Below are 24,547 nucleotides of genomic sequence, written 5' to 3' on the forward strand. Positions count from 1 at the left end.
ACCTTGTGCTTAACCTGTTTCCATTTTTTTATATGTAGAAAAAGTTTGATTGTATTTTATTTTAAATTCTCTATTGTTTATTAAGTTGGAAATGAATATTGGAAGTCGGCCTTTCAAGCCAGCATTATGCAGATCTCTGAGTACTCCATGTCTCCACGATTTATCATAGGCCTTTTCGACATCAAAGAAAATCGCTACCACCTGTTCATTACTTATGAGAGCTTCCCTTACAAATGTCTCCAAAGAAACCAAATGATCTAAAGTAGAGCGGTTCTTTTGTCCTCCGCATTGGAAAGGCGATATTAATTTATTTAGTTCTAAAAAGTATGTTAACCTATTATTTACAATTTTTTCAAAAGTTTTGCATATGGTGTTTGTTAAAGATATTGGTCTATAGTTGGATGGATCTTCTTTTGACTTACCGGGTTTTAATATTGGTATTATAATGGCTTTACCCCATTCTTCTGGTACAGAATAATTGCACCACGTGAAGTTAAAAGCGTCTAGGAGTGATATCAAAGATATTTGGGGTAAATTTTTTAGCATATTATATGTGATCTGATCGGGACCAGGTGCTGAATTAGTATTACTTGTTTCTATAGCGTTTTTTAATTCTGTGAGCGTTATATTTTCGTTATAATACTCTGTGTTATCAGAAGTAAAGTCTAGCGTGGTTTTTTCTTCTAATTTCATTACATTTGAAAATGTTTTATTAATATTTTTGATTAATGAATTCTCTTGAATTTGGTTGGCAAATATTTCGGCAATTTCTTCATTTGATTGGTAGATATTTTGTTTAATGTATATATTATTTGTATTGCTGTGTGTGTTTTTGTTGTTCATTTTGTTTACTACAGACCATATTTGCTTTGATGATGTTTTATTTGTTAATGAATTAACATATGTGTTCCAACTAGTACTTTTTTCGTGTCTGAATACTTTTCTAGATATGGCTTGTAGTTTTTTGTATTCTATTAAGTTTTTTATACAGGGGTTTTTTTTGAAAACATTGAATGCTTTCAATTTTGAGGATCTACTGGTTCGGCATAGATCGTTGTACCATGGGTTTATTTTAGGCCTTACTCTCATTCGGTTTATTTTAATTAATGGCGTTGTTTGTTTTATAATTTTATTGATATTTTCAGTTATGTAAGTTATAGGGTGATTTAGCATGTTTTTGTTTGTTTCTGTAGTATTTATTTTATGATTACACAATTTTTTAAATTGATCCCATTTTGTTTTTTTAAAGTTATATTGCTCATTTATTTTTTGTTTTTCCATACTACATGTTAATATTATAGGAGAGTGGTCGCTATTATGCAGATCATCTTCTCGTTTCCACTCAAAGCTACTGTAAATATTAGGTGATGAGAAGGCTAAGTCTATTGTTGACCATGAATTTGTGTGTATGTTAAAGTGTGTTGGAAGTCTAGGTTTAATTAAACATATATCGTTTTGAATAATAAATTTTTCTATTTTATTACCATTTCTATTATTTTTAAAACTACCCCATAAAATATTATGAGCATTGAAATCACCGACTATAAGAAATGGTTTAGGCAAGGTATTAATTAGGTTTTGTAATGTGCTATTATTTATATTTATATGCGGTGGGTTATAAAAGTTACATATTGTTATAGGTCGATCTAAATTGATATTAACAGCACATGCTTGAAATTCTTTGTTTATCTCTACCTGCGATTGTGATATTTTGTGGTATATATATAAGGATAATCCTCCACTGGGGTTTGTGTTGGTTGCTCTGGCAGTTAAATGATATGAAGTATAATTTTTGATTTCAATTAGTTTATTATTAGTAATTTTAGTCTCTTGAAGGCATATTATGTGAGGTTTGTATTTTTCAATTAGGATAAATAACTCTAAGTTATTACTTTTAAAACCCCTTATATTCCATTGTATAATATTAATTTTTTCTTTATTTATTAGTCATATATTTTGTTTTGTTTTGATGCTATTTCTTGAATATTGTTTATTTTTGTGTAGTTTTGTAGTGTTCATTTGTTTCATTTTTTCACTCTCATCATCACTCTCATCACTGAAATTGTAATTATAAATTTCTGATGCATCCATGCTGTTTGAATTACTTGTGAATTTATTAAGTTGCAATGAAGGTTTATTTATTGTTTGATTTGTTGTTTGATTTGATTTATTTACTGTTTCATTTGTTTTAGTTGTAGTATTTAAGTTTTTCTCTAGAGTCACATTAATGATGTTACATTGAATTCCTATACTTATCATTTTTTTATTTTTTACAATGTTAGAATATAATGGTCTGAATTCTTGAACTATTAATGATTTTGCTTGTGTGTACGATATTTGATTTTCAAATTTTTTAATTAGGATGTTTTTTTCTTGTTTGTATTTAGGACATGCTTTGTCAAATGTTGCATGTTCTTCATTACAGTGTGAGCATTTAGCTTTTTTATTACATGGTGTTTCCCAAGTATGTTTATGGCCAGTTTCTCCACATTTAGCACAAATTGTTTCTTTGCTCTTGCAAATTTTGTGATAATGACCATATTTCTGGCATTTTGTACATCTGGTTGGGGGTGGAATATATTGTTCCACTTTTATCTTTTGATAATAAAAATTTAGTTCCTTTGGAAGTTTATTATTTTGAAAAGTTATAATGTATGTATTTGTATTTATTTTTTGGTCATTTTTTGTAATTTTTATATTTAAAATATCAATAACTCCATGACATTTTAGTTCCTCCTTCATTTCTTCTATTGAGCAATTTTTAAATATAGGGGTTTTAATCACTCCTTTAACAGTGTTTAATGATTTGTGTGGGTAACATTTAACCTTTATACCTATAATAGAAGTGAGATTAAGAATTTTGTTTTTTTGAGTCTCATTTTTTATTTTTATTAAAATTTTAAAGTCCATAATTTTAATTGACTCCACATCTCCAATGCTAGAGTGTAAAAATTTGAGTATTTTGAACACAGGCATTTTTTTAAATTCTACTTCATTGCCGTTCAAAACTTCAATTACAAAAAATAAAGGTTCAGCTTTATTCATGTTTTCATTTGAGCCTTCTTCGCTGTCTGTAAGACAGTCTATCTGTTTCTTTTTCCCCCCCGGCATCCTTAGCTCAACTTCTAACCTACCGTTCACTAAAAACACCTCTAGGTATCTCTAGTTCCAGTTATCAATTCTCTTCTTTTTTTGGCAAATTAACAAAACAATAATTAAACAGAATAAATAAATAAAAATTTACGAAATTTAAAGCAAAAATAAACGGTTAATTTATCGACACAATAAACATTAATTACGATAATTAGCGAAAAGATGTTTACGGCGCCATTTCTAAACCCTTTTTTCGGAGATTATTTAAGCACAGCCTAAACTGTACAAAAAGTTGCTGAAGAAAGAACTTAAGGTCAAGTGCACAACAGTAGTTTGTCATTTAAAACGAATTGGTAAGGTATAATAACTTGATAAATAGATGCCGCACCCGCACGTGTTGATTTAAATTCGGAACCTTCACCGTTTTGAGATGTCAGATAAAATTATTTTGTGCAACAAACAATTCGTTTCTAGAACAAATTGTGACCTGTGATGAATATTTAGTCTTATGTGACAACATAAACAAACAACGTTCAGCTCAGTGACCGAACCAAAATGTGAGCCCAAAACACTTTTCAAAATTGTACAAGAGGAGGCTGGTCTGCAGTCGGATTATTTCATCAAAGTCTATTAAAACCTGGTCAAGCAATTAATTGAAGATGTGCTGCCAAGTTGAGATGTATCGAAAATTAAGCTAGCTACACCCATTATTGGTTAAACGAGTGTCTTATCTGTCTCCCCTGTAACGCCAAACCGCACGTTGCACAAAAGACATTAAAAAACCTGAATGCGCTGAGTGTACGAAATTCTTCTTTGCCCAACAAACTTACCAGACCTCTCACTAACAATTTATCATTTTTTCAAACTTCTCGTTTTCAATTCTTCGTTTCCAGAACCGCTACTTATGCTACTTACTAACTGCCGTCAATGAATATATGTATTTCTTGTTGGCGGATAAGCGTAGATTGCAATGGTTTTTATTTCAATTGGATAGAAGCTTAGAAGCTTATTTTGGCACCAACGTTATAACAGTCTTTGCAGCTGCACAGTTAAAAATTGTTATTCCTAATTTGATGTATATATATATAATATATATATATAATTATATATAATATACTATATATATATATATGACATATATTATATTATATAAAGGGGCGGCGTAGTGGTTAAAGGCGCCTGATCCGCAGTAACCAGCCTCTAATACAAAGAGATCCCCGCCTATCCTGTGCAAATGTTTTCACGCATATTTATTGTTTGTCGTTGATATCTCTGAGGCAAATGCACAAGAGAGAATGACATTTAACTTTTTTAATTGTATCATAAACTCTTGTTTTAAACGGTCAAATAATTTTTTATAAAATCGAAAGGAGCTTCTTAGTAAGCTTGTTAGTATGGTCAGATCCACAAAATTTAAAAATTAAATGAGCAAGTGTGAGTTTATTTATTTTTACTAAAAACGTGATGGAAAAATTAAAAATTCAATGAAAAATATTTGGATAAAATTTAATAAATAGAGTCCATACACATAGAACTAGATAGAGACTCAATCAAAAAATTTCTTTGTAATATAAACATGCATGCGAGTAACAAAAGTGATAATGGAATCTGGATCAATGAGTTCGGTGACTACGTCAAAACTAATGTCTTGAGGCTCGTTTATTTTTTTAACTATTTCTATTATCAGAACAGATTTTCCCTGTTTAAACATGAAATATTATAAGCATTTATACGAATCTTAAGTCATTATGAATATTGAATATGGTTACCTGAAAATAGCTTTTGGTTAACTGAAAATAATTTTTATCCACACTGCCCAAGTAAGGTTTTTGAATGGACGATTTAAAGTTGGTTAACTTGGATTGAAACAAATTGGCAGAATCTTGAGGCATCGTAAGTTGTGTAATAGCGTATGGAATCGGTATATCAGTGCTGAATGACAAAAAAAAATATTGAATGACGAAAGGGCTGGACAAGCAACGACTGTCACCGCGATTGCATGTCTTCTTATTACACTCCACCAGCACGCTAAAATTATGTCATTTATATTTTAAATACTTGTAAGGAACTGGTATAATAATAATAATATCAAAATTTCATAATAAAATATCATTAAATGATATTATCAACACTCTAAAATTTTACTACTCTTTCATCCCGACTAACTTTGTTGAATCCTCTTTGACATTTCGGTTGTAAAATGAACCACAGTCTGTTTCTTCGCATTTAAAACTTCCTTTCAGATTGATGCAAATCTTGTTATTGTCGCAAGGTTTGACGGCTTTATTACACTCATCTATATCTGAAAACACATTGTTAAACATCAACTGTAATGATCATCGTAATAATTTAATTAAATAAATTCAATTAAATTACAATTAAAACACGACTAAAATACATTTTTCGGTAAACAGTAGAAACGCCTGAATGTAAGAAACAAATACTAGTCATTCATTGTAATGTGTAAAAATAAAAGATAATTAGCATTGCAGAATTAATTATATATAAGCAGAATTATAAAATTCAAGCACTTCCGAAACGAGCAGAGAGCATCACTCAACTTTTAAAAGTTATAATCATTAAAATAACTTCATAATTATTGTAAGAAATTCATATTAAAATCATAATAATACAAATTGTTATCAAGTTAAATTTTGTTTTCAATTGAAATGATTTACTGACCAACGCATTTAAAATTTGATGTCATATGGTAGCCAGGCGGACAGCTGCAGTTGAATGATCCAACCTCGTTAGTGCAGTTATATCGGCACGCCTCCTTCCCCTTCATGAGAGAATAGATTTTACACTCATCAAGGTCTGAAAATAATTAAAAGTAAAAATGTTAGACGTTTAAAATAAGAAATAATAAATGCTTAATTGTTCAACTAATTATTTTAAAAACAAGGTTCATTTCAAATCTGAAATTCCAAGTTCAAAATGGAACTGGCGTTAATTTTAGTTAAACTAACAGAGTAACTCTAACAAGAAATATCAACGATAATCCACAGCAAAATAATCAGTAAAAAATAATAGCATAAATTTTATGATATGGATTCATCGGTTGATAAAAATGAGTAGCTGCTTCAAACAAATATGAAATTAATTTGGATTAGTCAATTGACTTCAGTTGAGTGAAACCATAAAATTAATTATTTGTGAATTTAACAATGATTGACGCGCAACGATGATAATCTTATACTTGATAACAGCCTAAATTTTAACTTTAATACAATCGTAAAAAGTCTCAGTTTTCCTTTTATCAAACTGAATTAAACATTCGTCGTGGTGATAGGTGACACTTATCGTTTACCCTCTTTTTTGCCTCGTCGTCTTTTAAACTAAAATTCTATGCTGATGCCATTTGATGTATCAATGTCATGGATTTCTCACAAATTGTTATCCAAGTTTATTTTTAAATGGTTGAATTGAACCGGTGAGCGCAGCTAAAACCATGTCAACAGATACTCCTTGAGCGGCATTTTGGGAAGTGGATGCAACGTGTAAAATTTTATGTTTATTATTTGATTAGTTTTCTTTTTTAAATATAGATTTCATTGACTTAGTGGTTGTAAACTGAATTATTGTTAAATGAAATTACGTCTGCTCTATCATTCTCTTTCTTCTTTACACTGCTGATGTTTTCAAAATAATTGAATCATTAGATATTACGTTACTCAGGCGACATTCGAACCATTGCCAGCAGTTCAGTCACGATGATTCACATTATGATGAATAACTTTGCATCGTGTCAGAATGAAGTTTATACGCGGATAAATACATGCAAAAAATACATGCAAAACTCAACTTATGAAAGTTGGCAAATGACTACAACTTATGAAAGTTGGCAAATGACTACAATTGTTAAAAGTGGCTATTAATTCAATAAACATTGATGGCAATTCAGTCGAGTTTTGAACTTCGGCGCGGAACTGGGATGTCATAGAATAATAGAATAAGAGTGTTTTGCTAAACCTGGTGCATGTTTTCGTACACTCAAAACTCAACTACTGGGATGCTTTGTTCCATGAAATATCAAACAGATTGATTGCCCAACTGCAATTCATTAAAATCGAGCCGCAAAATTTTTACGCGATCTACATTGGCTGACAATAAACGAAAAAGCACTTTCAAAAGTATGGTATCGTATTCCAATTATTCAACAGTTTAGCTCAAAAATATTTTCAAGAATGATATTCTCCAGAGATAAGCCAAAGCAATGAGCCAACTTACGTTCCAATAATTTGATTCTACTCGTAGCACCTTTTGCCTACATAAATATCTGGTTTAGAACTAGGAACTTTAGTCATCAGTTTTGAAGAGCTTGCCAAAAGATCTACCTGAACCCGGCCTTCCTTTCTCAAAGTTTTGCAGATGATTAAAATCTCACTCTCTTCGGAAAATTATTGAATTGTACAACAGGCGTTTTATAATAATAATAATAATAATAAATAATATTAGTAGTGGTAGTAGCAATAAGAGGTTGAAATATAATATTTCACACCAAATTATGAACATAATTGTTTTGAATTATTTCAGTGTTTCATCACTAAATAAATCATACAATGCTACTTTGCCAGAAAGTGTTATTTCAAACTGACATTTTTTAGGTATAAACAATAAAACGACATCAAATATAAAATATGTTGAACCTTGGCAAGATCTATTATCTGCGGCCAGTTTATAGCCTGGTTTACATGAGCATCTAAACGATCCCCAGACGTTCGTGCATATGTGCTGACATGTTTCTTTCCTGGCACACTCGTTGTCATCTGTTGAATTATTAATTTTTATTATTTATTATTAATTTTATTTTATATAATTTATAATGCAGCTGTCAAACGCAGAACTGCTTATTTGTTTTAGTTTCTCAGATTTTGTTTAAAATATTGCACTGTCTCTTTTTTCTGAGATAATCGCTTTTTTATTTTTAAAAAAGCGATTCTAACTACTTCTAACTACTTAGAAGTAGTTAGAAAAAAAGGTAGAGAGTTTCAGAAAAAAGGACCAGAAAAAGCAAATGCAGATTTAGCAGCAAATGAAGTTAAGAAGTGAGAACGAAAAAACGATCGGGGCGTTTAAATTTAAATAATATATCTGATAAGTACTTAGGAAATAATTCAAATAGGGACTTGTACATTATTTTGCAAATTTAAAAAAATGTTCTATATGTTATAGGTAGCCAGTGCAAGAAAACAAGATATGGAGATATATAAGAAAAGAAAGGTGCTCCAAAATCTTTTAACTCGGCTGCCAAAGATCTGTTGCCAGATTGAATTGAATTTTTGTGATAAAACAATGGTATTTATTTTTCGCATTTTTATCAATAATAATCTTACTATCAGAATTTGCAAAATAAAAAAAAAACTTGCTTGGACTTCATTCAAACATTGTTCTATACTTTTTATTGTTGATCTTTAATGACGGTTAACTTATTCTTGCATGTGGGCGGAGTTAGTGCCTATTGATCAATCTTTTAATATTACTGATTCTTGTCTATCTTCGATTTACTTCTTATCTCAGCAATCGTTTTTTTTTGTTGTTCTTAATAATTCTACTTCTAACTCCTCTATTTTTACTTTTGGGGTACCTCAGAGTTCTATCCTTGGCCTTTTTCTATTTATACTCTATACTTCTGAACTACCTCGTTTTATCAAAAATTTTTCTTGCATTAGTCAACTATATGCTGATGATTCTTATATCTATACTTTTTTCCTCTATCTAATCTCAATAGTGTTCTTCATAATCTATCTCTATCTCTTTCTTCAATTATTGCACTGTCAGACTCTATGTGTCTTAAACTTAACCCTTCTAAATTTGAATTTGTTTTAATAAATTTAAACACTCTTTTACTATTCCTCCGATTATCTTACCTGTATCTAAAACTATTAACGTATCGCACAAGTTTCGTAGTCTAGGCTTTATCTTTGATTCTAGCATGTCTCATTCTTCTCAGATTAATAGTGTTGCTAGAAGTTCTTACTTTCAATCTACGTAGAAGAAAAAAAACTTTTGCGTCTTATTGATGATCCTACTTTTCTCCTTCTTGTTACTTCTTTAGTTTTATCTATATAGACCATAGTAGAGCGAGTTACATTAATCAATTATTAATGTAACTCGCTCTACTATGGTCTTCCTAATTCTACAGGCTATCCTTTAAGTAAAGGTTTCTTTTTTCATATCTCCATATCTTGTTCTCTTGCACTGGCTACCTATAAAATATAGAATAATTTTTTTTTATATTTGAACATTTATGTAAAAGTCTCAATCTAAATTATTTACTAAGTACTTATCAGATATATTAATTGAACCTAAACGCCCCGGTTACGATCGTCTTCTTGTTCTCACTTCTTTTTAACTTGTGCTAAAGACTCTTTTGCTAAATCTGCATTTGCTTTTTCTGACCCTTCTCTCTAGAACTCTCTACCTACTTCTCTGTCTACTTCTTCATCACTTACAAAGTTCAGAGCGGATCTAAAGACCAATCTGCTACAAAATTCATTGAGAGCGCAGTTGATCATTGCGGACATAGTGCTTTATAAACTAATTGATTGATTGATTGATTGATATTGATCAATCAATTGATCTTTTTAGTGACTGATTCGCACAATTTCTCTAATCATTCTGCCATTTTCCTGTTGATCTGAATGATTTGTTGTTGGAACGTAAGCTACTACAAAATATACTATATTCAACATAACATAAAAATATAAAGATACACTACTATTTCTTTTGTTTTTTATATATTTGTATTATCTTATCTTGAAATTGTTGAACTGCACATCCCTAATCTAAGCATACGTAATACAAAATAAATGAAAACGTGTTCGGCAATGCAATTAGACAAAGAGAAGTTCGATCGTAAAATGTCGCAAGAAGAAGGGCTGTTGTCTTTGTGTTGAAGCTATATATAGTAATTCGTCACATGCTTAGATTAGGGATGTGCGGTTCAACAAAATCATGGAACTACAAACTAAAAATTGAACTATATCACTTAGGGGCGGACCTAGGCAAAGGCAAGTTTAATGGGAGAGGGGAGCAAGTTTTTAAAAACGTTTAAATGTTGAAATTGGACGGGAGGCCAAGAAACTAAGCATATTTAAACAAGTTTGGCTAAAATTACGCTGACAACTTTTTATATTGTTTTTGATTATCGAGTCAATTTTTGATCCATTTTCATTTTCTACTCTAAACGGTGTTTCTTTGTGTAAAAAAAAGTACTGCTCAGAAGGGAGCAGCCATGCTCCCCACCTCTTTCTCTCTCTCTCTCTCTCTCTCTAGATTTGCCACTGATATCACGTAAACCTGACGTTGACCTGCAAATATTGGCATTATTATATATTAACCCACATTCAATGGTCATCATCCGTCTTTCAATGATTCCCTCTATAAAATGTAATAAATGTGTGACGTTAATGTCGCTATTGCTCTTATGCAAGACTTGCAATGAAAAAAATAAAATAGGACAGACATCTTCAATCTAAAATTCCATGTTTAAAAGCATAATTTTAATTTTTAGACAAAATTTTTTTAATGTTTTTTAAAACCTTATCCAAAATTTAATAAAATATGAAGGGTATTTTTACTAGTATTGCCATATCGCGTTCTTTACATTATAACCTTTACTGAATGCGAAAACAGCACAGACATCACGCAACCATTCTAATTGATGCTGATTTATTCACCGAACAACTTGAATTTGCTTGATCAGGAAAAACCGACAGAATTTAATGAATTTGAATTTGCTTGATCAGGAAAAACCGACAGAATTTAATGATTCAAACGGTTCTAGAGCTATGTTTCAATTCATTTTAGCAGTTTTGCAATTATTTCGTGTAATATGACAAAAATAAGTAACTATCTTTTAAAATAAAACATTAAAATTTATTTGGCAAACTATTTATGTAATGTTAATTATAAATTAATTGAATTGCCAATTAATTCAACTTTCTTAATTATTATTAATTAATTTTAATATAATTGAACAACCTTTATTATTAACCAATACCAAGTTAATTCAGTGACTTTAGTCATTATAAGCAAGTTGGTTGAGTAACCTTTGCATTCATTGCCTTCCAGCCTGAATCCATCTCGACAAACACATCTGTACGAACCAAACGTGTTTTCGCAAGTTGTATGAGCTGAACAGGCGCTTATTTTCTGAGTACACTCGTTAATATCTTGATTAAAAAAATTAATATTCAAATAAGACTTATTGTTATGAAAATATGTTTAACTAAGCTTACCAACGCATTCTCTTAATACTTTATTTGTTTCAGTCCCACTTGGGCAGTAGCAAATATAACTTCCAATGGTGTTGTTGCAGAGCATATTTTTATATGTACAACTATGCAAACTTGTCCCACACTCGTTAATGTCTGCACGTTACGTTAAAAATGTAAGTCCACTTAGATAAGCTGTTTCCATTTTCAAATTTTCATATATTATATCTTACCAAGGCAGCCATTTTTTGTTTCATTCAGGAAAAATCCAGCAGGACAGACCATTTCATCAACACACTTATAAGATCCATAAGTATTTTTGCATACTTTTTTCTGTGGACATATTTGAGGAATTTTCAAGCACTCGTCAACGTCTTCACAAATAAAAAGTAAAATTGAGCATGAAAATGATTTTGAAAAACTGAGCATAAAAAATAAATTTTATACAGGTTCGAACATTAAGACATTTAAAACGTACCGATACATTCATCTTTGTTGTTTAATTCCATACCTTTGCGGCATACTATAGGTTCACAAACTTGAAATATTTCTGAAAATTTGTGACCTTTGGCGCAATCTGTTGTCAGACATCTGAACGAACCGGCTATATTTTTACACGTTCTCGACTTTCCACAGTTATGAATATTTAACACGCATTCATCAATGTCTGTAAATTGAAATCAATAAATAATTTAGAACATTATCTTCGTTTTATAAAAAATGTTTCAACAAAATTAACCTTCACATTCATCAGTAACAGTGTTGAGTTTATAGCCAGTGCCACACTCCCTTGCTCTTTTGCAGGTGTAGGAACCGTGAGTGTTGATGCATTTCATTCCCATGGGGCAGTTCTCCAACGCAGTCATGCATTCATTGAAATCTGGCGCGTTCAATAAAATGTTAGAAAGTTAACCAGCAGAACGAAGTAATCAAATAAATATTGTCATAATTGTATTAAGCGATAATAATTGTAGAAATTAAATTTAAATTATCAACAATCGCTGCCAGAGTTCTCTTGTTCGGCGCTGCAAAAAGTGTTAAGGGCTGCATGATAAAAGTGTATTTGGTATTGACGCAATGCGTCAATGCAGAGATATATAAACGCCAGCTTGATAGAACGGGCGATTATTATTATACCGCTGTGACAGAAATAGACGATTGATACTGTTAGTTGTAATTACATTTGTTATATTAAAAGGTTAACGTCAGTGGTTGGTAATGGAGGCCGCTGTTGGGGCTTTGTAATAAGAACGAGGTTATTACGTTGGTGGTTGGTTTCAGTCCACAGTTGGTGATACATCGGTGGTAACAACGGTAGAACAACTTCGTCGTCAACCAGTAGCTTCAGTTAACGCGTAACAAAAACAACTTCGTCGTCAAAAAGAATTTTTTGAAGAGTTAATATTTCATCAAATTTTATTCAATATTGTCGTAAAGAGTTGTTTTATTTTGTTTGTTACTTGGAACTGTTAAAATAAAATATTCATAAACTGTCCTCCGGTTGCACGCGTTTGTGTATTAAATTGATAAGATCTTAAAGATATTTAAGAACCTCGATAATCGCATTTCATTCGGACTGTTTTTGCTCCAAATAATATAAAAAAACAACTGGAAACGATATTAATGCCGTGACTCATCTAGTAGTTATATATATATATGGTTGGGAAGCATATATGGGCTGAACCTATTTTCGTTATTCTTGGTTTATTTCATTTGTCTTTGTATGACTGTCTCCGATAACGTTTACGACATTTAAAAATTATTTTTAAAAATTAATTATGAACAACTAAAAGTAGATTATGTTGTAGATTTAAGTTAATGTTAAAAAGATAAAACTCTATTACATTCTTCTAAACTTTAGAGATTTCAACGAGATGATTGAAATGAACTGTTCATGAACAGCTCATTTCAATCAAAATTTTATAAATTGAAATGTTTAAAAATAATGTCAATATAACACTGCAATAAAATTACAAAAGTTGTATAGATATGCAATTTGAAGACAGTGCAGGCCATGAAACTATGCAAACCATCCAAACCGAGCAAACAATGCAAACCATCCAAACCGAGCAACAGACGGATGTTAATACAAACCTTCGCATTTTTTCGTCACGTTGTTAAAATAGAAGCCAAGACTGCATGAACTGTTTTGGAGTTTAACGCACAGATAACTGCCTTTTGTGTTGGTGCATATCTCGTTATCTCTACACTTTCGACCTTCTAGGCATTCATTGATATCTTCAATAAATTTTAGTTTGAATAAGTATTTCACTGTGATTTTTTATTTAAAAAAATTAATTTCAATTTAGTATACAATTTTCAATTAATTCTGGTTATTTCATTTAACAATAAATTATATAAACTAATGAAAAAAATTTTGTTCACCATTATACTTAAAAATTATTTATCTTCTATCAAGCATGCATGGTATCGATTATTATTTTCCGGGAAGTCACAGAAATGTTTGAAAGCACCCTCAAAAATTCTTTTCTATTTGATCTCTATCTTAACTAAATTTTAATTAAGCGTGGTGATTTATCCATCAATAGCATCACAAATTTTAGGCTATTCCTTTCCTCTGAAGAATGCTTTTCTTCTTCTCTCACATTGGCTATGATAATTTAAAATATTGGTCTACTTATCACATCGCATAATTCATCCATCAGAGACAATACTTAAGGTCGCAAACTTTTTATAAATTAAGTTATTGTTCATGCTAAAAATTTAAGTAATGAGAACAATTGGCAGCCTCCATTAATAATTAGCTCTTCTACTTCTTCGTTGCTCCAGCACCTCCACAGCTGTAAATCCGGCTCTGGTTATAAAACTAATTAGCCAAATGATACAAAAGGTAAATTACAAGTTTATGAATTGACAAAAAGTACATTTTTAAAAACTGAGGAAATATGATGAAGCAGAGTTAATGCATGCATTTACCTTCACAAGACAATCTTGAGTCATTATAGGTGAATCCAGTTCCACATAAATGCTCTTTGTTTCTTGCTTCACACCTGTAGCTGCCGTTCAACTTTATGCATTTTTCATTTTTTTTGCAAATGTTTTCTTGTTGACATTCATCTTTTTCTTTACAATGGTGGTTATCAATTAAATCAAGTTGTTACTTTTCATATTTCACATAATAGAACTGAATCAACATTAAACTTCAACAAAAGTTATTATAAAAATATATATGTATTATGAAACAAAACTTTATTATTATTTAATTATGTTATTAATCATGAAACTAACAATAATAACAATATTGAATAGTAATAATAATTACGATATTATACTGCAATAATAATACTAATTGTAATAATAATAATAATAAAATAATTTAATAATAATAATAGTAGTAATAATAAGCACCAGCACCGTTTGATATCCTTGTTTTTCTGTCGTAGCGCTGGGTCGGTAATAAGCATCTGCGTTTTACAAGTAATTCAAAACGAGACAATACGAGACACGATAAGAAACGCGCAAAAATAACGAGATATAACGATAGGATAACGATACGAGACCGAGATCTCGAATCAAATTTTAAAAAATAAACACTTTTTTCAAGTCTCAATGATGAAATTGCTTCAATAAATTATAAAAAATAGCAAAAAAAAATCATCATTGATGTGCCTTGTCTGCGTTCTGTAGTTGTGGCAATTAATCATCTTCTTCATTAGATCCATTTTTTACATTCTAAAGAATCCATTTTTTTATTATCACTTTGTCATGGTTTAATTTGGCGAAAAAAAGTTTATCTACATTTTCTGGTTGTGTTTTCGTACTTTTATCAGTGACGACCTGTCCACCAGCTGAAAAAGTCCTTTCAGATGTTGCTGAACTGGCTGGACAATGCCACTTTCTCGCACTTTCTGCCAAAAGCGGAAACTTCTTTTGGTTTGTTTTCCACCAAGTAAGGCATGATTCACTAATTATACCATTTGTATTTTTTGAAAGAGCCGCATATGCCTCCTACTCCTCTTCTATATTTGATTATGTCGGTGCTGGTGTACCAATTTGGCACTCTTCAGATGTCATTGTTTGTAGAAGAGGATCATCGATGTCATCAATGTTCACACTAGCGTCTAAAGGTTGATTGGGTCCAAACATTTGATTTAATCTTACTTACTGTCATGATTAATAAGCATGTTCAGGGCCCATTTTCAAACCAAAACCTCTGTATTTTGGGTTTAATAAATTACCTATGGCATAATGCGGTACCTGCGATCCATATTCTGAAAAACGAATACTTAAATAAGTTTTTAGCATCTGAAAAAAACATTTTTGCAGGGGCAGATAATTCGGACTGAATACCTTTGTCCAACCAAGAATGCATGAAATAAATGCGAGCAGTGACACAATCAATCTTCGTTTTGCGTCCAGAGACCCGGTTCCCTGAGGTAGGACGTTGTTTTCTTTGCCATCAACTTTTTGCGCCAAATTAGACAATCAGTTTGACATGACCAAACCACCGCAGACGGTGTTGCCGGCATTCGTCCTTCAGACTAATTCGTTGCATCCATCGGAGCATTTTTATGTCGGTTCGTTGAAGTTGTTGTTCCAGTTTGGTTGCCATTGGCCATGTTTCTGTACCATATACATAGCAATAACACAGTGGACTGTTACATCTTGGTCGATGGAAAATAATTCTGACGTGGTGTTAAACCGTTTTAGTATATCTATAATTTCTTCAATAAGGTTGAATTCATCCTTACTTGGAACAACTTCATAGAATTTAGCTGGATTATACCTGGAATTCTGAGTAAAATTTTCCAAAGGTCGGCGCATTTTCAGTACACTTTCTATCATAAAGTACACGGAATTCCACATTGTAGCTACTGGAGTAATAAATTTTACAAATGAAAGATCTGCAACATCATTGTTAGTAGCGTCATCTTTTAGTGCTTTAATTTCATTTTTAATAGAGATGATAACTGGCTGGTTTTAATGACAACGAGTGGCCAATCTTGAACAACGCAAAGTAATTTTTTTTGAGAACTTAAAATAACGAGACAAGACGCAACTTTTGTCTCGTATCGTTATTATTGAAACGAAATTTTTTAAAAGTCGTCTCGTTTCAATAACACTTCGAGATTTTCTCGTATAACGAGACAAACGATACGAGACGCAGATGCTTAGTCGGTAAGCACAATATTAGTTAAATTGTTATAAAAACGTGTTCTCCTTATTTTATTTCTTTGTTTTATAAATGGCCCATTTTAGGCATGGCCATAATGATGTCTACCTCTTTTTATAAGTGTTCCATTTTCTATAACTCCATTAAAATTAATTCATTTTAATTAGTTGAAAAACCATTTGTTGCTTGATTTGCTTTTAAAAGTTGATAGTGCGAAACTGTATTAATAAAACCAGTTGCGTTTGAACACACACACACGCACTTGCGTTTGAACACACACACACACACGCACTTGCGTTTGAACACACACACACGCACTTGCGTTTGAACACACACACACACACATACACACGCACGAACACAGAAACACACCCATATATACATCATATATATATATGATATATATGTATATATATATACATATATAGGAAATCAGTCATATATAACATTGATCAACCGACAATGCTGTGCTTTTATTGAGAATATGCGTTTATAATAAAAAATTTAAAATTTTTAAAGTTTTAAATTTCTATTGAATCTCTTAACATTTAATTATTATCAATTATTTGAATTTTAGTAAACTGATTTCTTAAGCGAATGTTATTTTTTAGAAAAAACAGCGTAAAATTAAGCATAATATCTTATTTAACATTTTTATGTTAAAAAAATCAAATACCTATTTGTTTGCAATTTTTGTTGTCACTAAGTAGTTCGAATCCCTCTCTGCACCTGCATTTAAAACTTCCCGGAACATTTTCGCATATGTGAGAACAAAGTTTCTCTGGATAAGCTCCACAAAAATTTTCTGTTTGGATTGATTGTAAATATTTAACTCCAGGTTCACTGATAATAATTACGCTATATGGCTATGTGGTAATTAGATGCATATGTACAGTAAAATATTCGTTCTTATTCATTATAAATCTATCCAACAATGACATACTGTTAAGCTTAACTGCAAAATAGAAGCCCAAAGAGTCTTAAATATTGTCGACAATTATAGTCGGTAAGCACAATATTAGTTGAATTGTTATAAAAACGTGTTCTCCTTATTTTATTTTTTTGTTTTATAAATGGCCCATTTTAGGCATGGCCATAATGATGTCTACCTCTTTTTATAAGTGTTCAATTTTCTATAACTCCATTAAAATTTAATTCATTTTAATTAGTTGAAAAACCATTTGTTGCTTGATTTGCTTTTAAAAGTTGATAGTGCAAAACTGTATTAATAAAACCAGTTGCGTTTGAACACATACACACACGCACGTGCATTTGAACACACACACACACGCACGAACACACACACACACTCATATATATATCATATATATATATATGATATTAATGTATATATATATACATATATAGGAAATCAGTCATATATAACATTGATCAGCCGACAGTACTGTGCTTTTATTGAGAATATGCGTTTATAATAAAAAATTTATAAGTTTTAAATTTCTATTGAATCTCTTAACATTTAATTATTATCAATTATTTGAATTTTAGTTAACTGATTTCTTAAGCGAATGTTATTTTTTAGAAAAACCAGCGTAAAATTAAGCATAATATCTTATTTAACATTTTTATGTTAAAAAAATCAAATACCTATTTGTTTGCAATTTTTGTTGTCACTAAGTAGTTCGAATCCCTCTCTGCACCTGCACTTGAAACTTCCCGGAACATTTTCGCATATGTGAGAACAAAGTTTCTCTGGATAAGCTCCGCAAAAATTTTCTGTTTGGATTGATTGTAAATAAATATTTAACTCCAGGTTCACTGATAATAATTACGCTATATGGCTATGTGGTAATGCATGTGTACAGTGAAATATTCGTTCTTTTTCATTATAAATCTATCCAACAATTACTTACTGTTAAGCTTAACTGCAAAATAGAAGCCCAAAGAGTCTTAAATATTGTCGATAATTATAAAGATCCACAAGCATTTTTTTTATCAAGAAATTAAATTAAGTTATACTTATAGTAAATATACAGAAAATTTAAGAAAAATTCTGTTCCGAACAGATTTACTTGATGTTTTGCAAGAAAAATGTTACCTGCAAAAGGTTTGGTGACTTGTTGGACCAACTTGTACTTTTTAGTTGTCGGCTGATGATGAGTACCGCAACAAAATGTTAATTTGGATTGGCATCTTTGATCAATTGATTTCACTTGTATGCCGCAAGGAAGATTTAGTTTGGATATTGTAATTCCAAGATTGCAGCAATGGCAACATTCCTTTAGAAAACATGAAAAAAATTAATTATATTGGCCATCTAGTTCCGTCTTGCAACAAATAACACTGTATGATGAGGTTTGAAAGGTAAATTTTTTCACCTCAAAATATTACACATATGAATATGCTTTTTAATTATCCAGCAATCAAGTCAAATGTCATACCAAGTTTACAACTGACATGTCAAATAAGATGAGAAAAAATATTTAACCAAGGCATCTTACTAGCCGCAGATCGTAAGATTAAAATTTGAAATGTAATTAACATCCAATTACTAATGACTTTCGCAAATTAAAATAAAACTGTTTATGATTTGGTTTTATTAAGGCATGTCAACATCATTTCTTTCATATTTGCAATAAAAATACTAACATTTAGAAAATTTATATTTTAGTTTTTGTATATATACTTGAGTGAGACATCAGTACTTATGTTTATACTCAAAGAAAAGTACCTTCAGTAATTACAAGTGTATAATTAGAACAAATTTAATAAAATATATACTTTCGAGCGGGGTATCAATGATAGCTTAATGAAACATACACGTGGGGGCAATATAAGATTTCTCCTTATACGATTCTGATAGGTATTCGGGAGACTGAAAACCCGGTAGGGACGAAACATATATCCAGCCTGTCCAAACGAATACTATTCTTTTTTTCTTTTCACTCCTGCGCACTGCTCTTTATGGTTTGGTGTACTCTTACATTTGCGCAATCGCAACACTATGTATATGAGTTCTTGCATTATAACAAGCATTAAGAGGCGGTATATCAATGACAACTTCTGACTCTTTAATGGCACATACTACATAATATGCTAATTTTACCCGTTAGCAGCACGTATGCTAACTACCCTTTAAAACCCTCGGTGATGCTTTCTCCTTATAGGCCTTTACAAAAAACTCAAAATTTATACTTCCGCCATCATCTTAAAGATGAAAAAAGATGCAAAATTAAATGTCGATATTAAAAACCTTAAATAAATGATTATTTCTAAAAAAAGATTTTTAAACTTGCAAATACGATCGAAAATCAAATTGATTAATTGTTTCATTCACATTATATAAATAAATAATAAATATAAATATTTTGTGTTTTAATATATTCCAATCAGCCGTCCACTGAAAAAGTTGTTTTGTTGAGTGTTCAACAAATTGATTTAAATTGTAAATTCTCGAAGATATCAAATCTGAGCTTTATATTTTCCTGTTTTTTTGGTTTTCAAAAGCCGGAAATACCACAAACTCCAACTCACATCCCACTAAAATAATATGCAAAAGATAACAAACATAACTTTATAATTCTCGGTAAGTACTACATTAGAAGTGGGAATGTTTCCTAAACAATAAAATATGCAAAACCAATATTTAAAAAAATTATCTATTAATGGTCCGTTTTGACCTTCAAGACACTTGACAAGCTCAACTAAGCCCTGATAGATTAGAATTTGGAATAGCTTAGGCATTTCGGTACGTCTAAACTAAATTTTATTTTATCAAAATGTTATATATTTTTTTTGATCACAGTACTAATTTTGATATTGAATTAACCCATAAAAATGTTTTACTATTTTATCTACCACCACCAACACCAGTGTTAAGACTGTTTGAATTTTTGACTGTCAGTGTTGAACAATTATCCAGACTTTTTTTTAAAAGCTTCAAAGTGTACATGTTAAATGAAATGAGGATTTTAGTTTTATCATTCAAATATTTTTTTCGTTTATTAGTGTTGGAATTCGTGCCTCTTAAACAAAAATCTCACTGTTAATTCTACTTTATATTTTTGTGGTCATTCACTCGATTTTTTAACGGTGACTTCATGGAGCAGCTTTATAATTGTCCATATAAAATTAATTACTGACAGTCAAGATTTAAACAAAGCCTTAACATTGGTGTCGGTGGTGGTAGATAAAATAGTAAATCATTTCTATGGACTAATTGAATATCAAAATTAGTGAGACATACAGATAATATGCTAATGGTGTTATTAGAATACACAATAATTTATTGAGGATAACAAATGCTAATTATTTTCTTGAAAACTTATTATCGTTAAATCAAAAATTATGTAAACCTGCAATCTAATCAGTTTGGTCGAAAAAGAAAACATTTTTGTCGTTACTTATAGAAATCTGTTTCTAAAATACTCATTTTTTGTTTTTATTAATAAGATAATAATCCAAAAAATAAAAAGTTTTAATTCAAAAGTTCACCTACTTAGCATACAAAAAATTTTAATTTTCATTAAATACAACAATAAAAAAGTGCGAAAGTTGTTATTTATAAATATTTATTAAAAGAGAATATAACTAACATTATTTTCCCGTTTAATAAATTGTCCTTAAAAATTGCGTTTTCATTCTTGTGAAAACATTCAGAAATCCTTAAAATTTAAAAAGTTGTAACAAAAATAGAAAAAAATGTATGTTTCATTTATTTCCACTATTTATATGTTTATCTATTTTTATTTGTTATAATCTATTCACTTATTAATTTTTATTTATTAGGCTGCTGCTATAAGTATTATCACCGTTCTTATTACAAAATTTTATTATAAACATTTAAATTTACCAAGTTGGTTTCAGCGCTGTTACATTTTTGAAACTGCGCTAAACTGATTGATTGATTGATCGAATCGATTGGTTGGTTGATTGGTTAATTGATTGATTGAATTATTAATTGATTGATTGTTAGTGTCAAATAACTGAAATTAATAGTGTTTAGCTTCGTACAAGGTTGTTTTACGTAAAAATCCATTAGAATTTAAAAACATTGTTATAAAAGAATAAAAAATTAAAAGAGTTTGTAAAGTAAAGGAATAATGAATTGCTACATTCCTTTACATTCCTTTAGGCACGATTGGCCAGTACGAGTAAGTAAAGTACACCATCTCTGAGCCAGACCATATATTTATATATATATATATAAATAGGGTCGAGCCAATAGTTTGACTGAAATATGCCTTTCCAAAATAGTACACGAAATGGCGCCGCTGTAAACATATACACATGCAAAGTTAATAGATTTATTTATAATCATATTTAAACAATATATATTTATTAATTTGTTATTTACTCATTTAATGATGCATATAAATTAGAAAACAAATTTACTCTCTCATCTTCACTTATAAACTTCCTGCTGGGAAAAGTGCATGAGTGTTGTGTCTTTGCCACTTCGACACCACTGTTACAAAAATTTTGGGTGCGGTTCATCATGCAGCAGATGCTTATGATGGAAAGGCACATCTCTTTATATTGCTTTGGAATGTCGACGAGTGATGGGTTGATTGAAGGGCAGGTCTGCCTGTTGTATCTGTACAATGAGTTTCCTTTCTTACAACATTGGTCAGCAATAGCTGGCCAATCTCCTAAAATTTAATAAGGTTTTAGAAAGATTACGTTTTAAAATTGTTATATTAATTTATAGTTTAAAAAGTAAATTTGCTATGTTCAGCTCAACGTCGTTTAAAAAGTTAACCTCCTGAACAACCAACTACGTCCCAACTAATGACATAACTGTAAAGTAATTAAATTGTAAGGCATCTGAAAGTTCATGCAAATGTGTTAATCGGTTTAACGATGCACATCCTGGATGTCGAGATAATTAAGTGAGATGTCTCTCAACTTCATCTTACAACCATTACATGGTAGCGTTACTGACACAACCCCGCAATAACACACATACGCAAGCACGTACATATACATACATACACGTGAATATATATATATATATAATTATATATATATATATATACACGAATATTTATATGGCGCTAATTAGATAGTTTTTCAAAAGCACTTACAAATTAAATAATATACAAAATAGTCGAAGACAAACGTTCATCAAACAAATAATTCAAACATTAAATAAACATTAGATCAGTAAAAAATGAACATCAATGAGTGACACTACAGCGAAAATAAATATGTTTTCAACATCTTAAATTTCTCAACATCCAGATTATATATATATATATATATATATATATATATATTATTGATGAAAATCACAGCATGTTCGGCATTAATTTAACTTCCTATTTAACTTTTCTATTTTTCTAACGGTTGATCGTAAATCATTTTTAAGTTTCTTGAGTTCAAAACTAAAATTTTTGTTTATTTTATGCATGATAGAACAAAAAAGCTTTTTTCGGTCTTTCTATACTATCTTCGGTGATCGAATTGATACGTTGTGCCCAGATGCTCAAACATATATATATATACTGTGTCTCTACTCTACTTTGTTGATTCCTTGTTTTTTCAAAGTGAATACTTAACTCACATTTAATTAGCTTTACAACCTTCAACTTCGTTTAATATAACACTTTTACGTGTTTTCATTATCGATGATTCCTCTGCTTCTAAATTTATTGGTAGGAAAAATTCCAATTTCCCGTTGTTGAATATTTAATATCGGATGTCTTTCATGCATAAAATAAACAAAAATTATGGTTTTGAACTCAAGAAACTTGAAAATGATTTACGATCAACCGTTTGAAAAATCGAAAAGTTAAATCGGAAGTTAACTAATAGTGAACACGCTGTGATTTTTAATATATATATATATATATATATATATATATATATATATATAATTTAGGCATAGATATATGCATTAAATTATGGTCTTTTTTACCAGCATAAATATATAAATATATTTTTACAATATTCTATAAATTCTACCGAATGTTTTGCGTTCATATGTTTGTAGTTCGTTTTTTTTTCACTAAAGTTTTTTAGAGAACGTTTAGTTTATTAAAATTCGAAATAAACTTATTTTCCAAATTCATGCTGCAAATAAATATGAATTGCAACAATTACATCGTGTTGATTCAATTTCAAAGAAATTAATAAATGCAAAATGGGCAAACATATTCAACGAAATTTGTTTAAATGAAAACCTCGTTCCTATATATATATATATATATATATATATATATATATATATATATATATATATATACGTCTACGTCTGGTCTATGGCGGGTAATGATTTACCAATGGTTTACCAATAACACCTCTTGCGACACCTCAATTTGCGTTATTTGGTTACAATAATTAAGTTGTTTTATCTTTAGCCTTATTCGGCAGTCTACTGACGAATCTCGTGAGAGACGAAATGTATGTCTGGCCTACAATGTCTGCTTCAATTAAATTTTTCTTCAGGTTTTATATAGAGTCTGGTTCCATTACATAATTTAGGATAAGGAGTATTTAAGCTTAAGCAGCAACATTATTGGCGTAATGACTCTAACGTTGAATGTTGTTAAATGCCGACACGATAGCTCTATCGACAGACTTATTTCATACATTCAGTTGTTAATAAAATTAATTTTTTTAACTGGCTTGTTTTTTTAAGTTAGAATAGCTCTCTTCTTCAACCATGACAAACTGTTTGAGTCAACATATCAGTTAGAATAATCAAATGTCTAATAGTTTCCCAAAGTTCACTCAAATGGATTAGAAATTTATCGATATCCTCCCGCTTATTTTCGAACATAATCGGAAATAGTGATAAGTCGAGCTTTTGAGGTAAGATGCTTAAATTGTTTATTTATGCAAAAGTAATCAAGAAGATTAAAAATTTGTATTGCCCTGTTTTACCGCAAAGAATACTACAATACAGAGATGATTTCAAAATTGTAGAGTTGATGACTTTTTTTGCTAATTCTTGTAATTACAGTTATGGTGTGAGATGATTTTCAAAATTTTTATTTAAGGACTTTATTTTCAAATTTACGTTTTCTCTATTACTAAATTATAACCAGAATCTTCGATATCTCCTTTCATGAACCCCGGATCTTCCCTCTAGATCCACCATCGATGAAATCTTACAACGTTAGAACAGTTATTTATT

At 30.3% G+C, this 24,547-nt stretch overlaps 2 protein-coding genes across 2 annotated transcripts; both read right to left on the minus strand.

The window, feature by feature from the left end:
* Positions 1-4,820: 4,820 nt before the first annotated feature.
* Positions 4,821-17,219, minus strand: HELRODRAFT_63151 (hypothetical protein; the record flags this gene model as incomplete). Its single annotated transcript, XM_009010545.1, has 11 exons — positions 4,821-5,108; positions 5,256-5,395; positions 5,776-5,910; positions 7,743-7,862; positions 11,148-11,270; positions 11,337-11,468; positions 11,546-11,686; positions 11,848-11,979; positions 12,052-12,192; positions 13,407-13,550; positions 17,123-17,219. Coding segments are annotated over 11 exons (1,593 nt in total), but the record flags the coding sequence as incomplete, so codon positions are not given.
* Positions 17,115-20,151, minus strand: HELRODRAFT_158486 (hypothetical protein; the record flags this gene model as incomplete). Its single annotated transcript, XM_009010546.1, has 5 exons — positions 17,115-17,251; positions 18,055-18,183; positions 18,506-18,686; positions 19,550-19,614; positions 20,088-20,151. The coding sequence occupies 5 exons, from the start codon at positions 20,149-20,151 to the stop codon at positions 17,115-17,117; spliced, it is 576 nt and encodes a 191-aa protein (XP_009008794.1).
* Between the last annotated feature and the right edge of the window lie 4,396 nt (positions 20,152-24,547).

The sequence above is a fragment of the Helobdella robusta genome, assembly GCF_000326865.2.
Source record: "Helobdella robusta unplaced genomic scaffold HELROscaffold_1, whole genome shotgun sequence".
NCBI lineage: Eukaryota > Metazoa > Annelida > Clitellata > Rhynchobdellida > Glossiphoniidae > Helobdella > Helobdella robusta.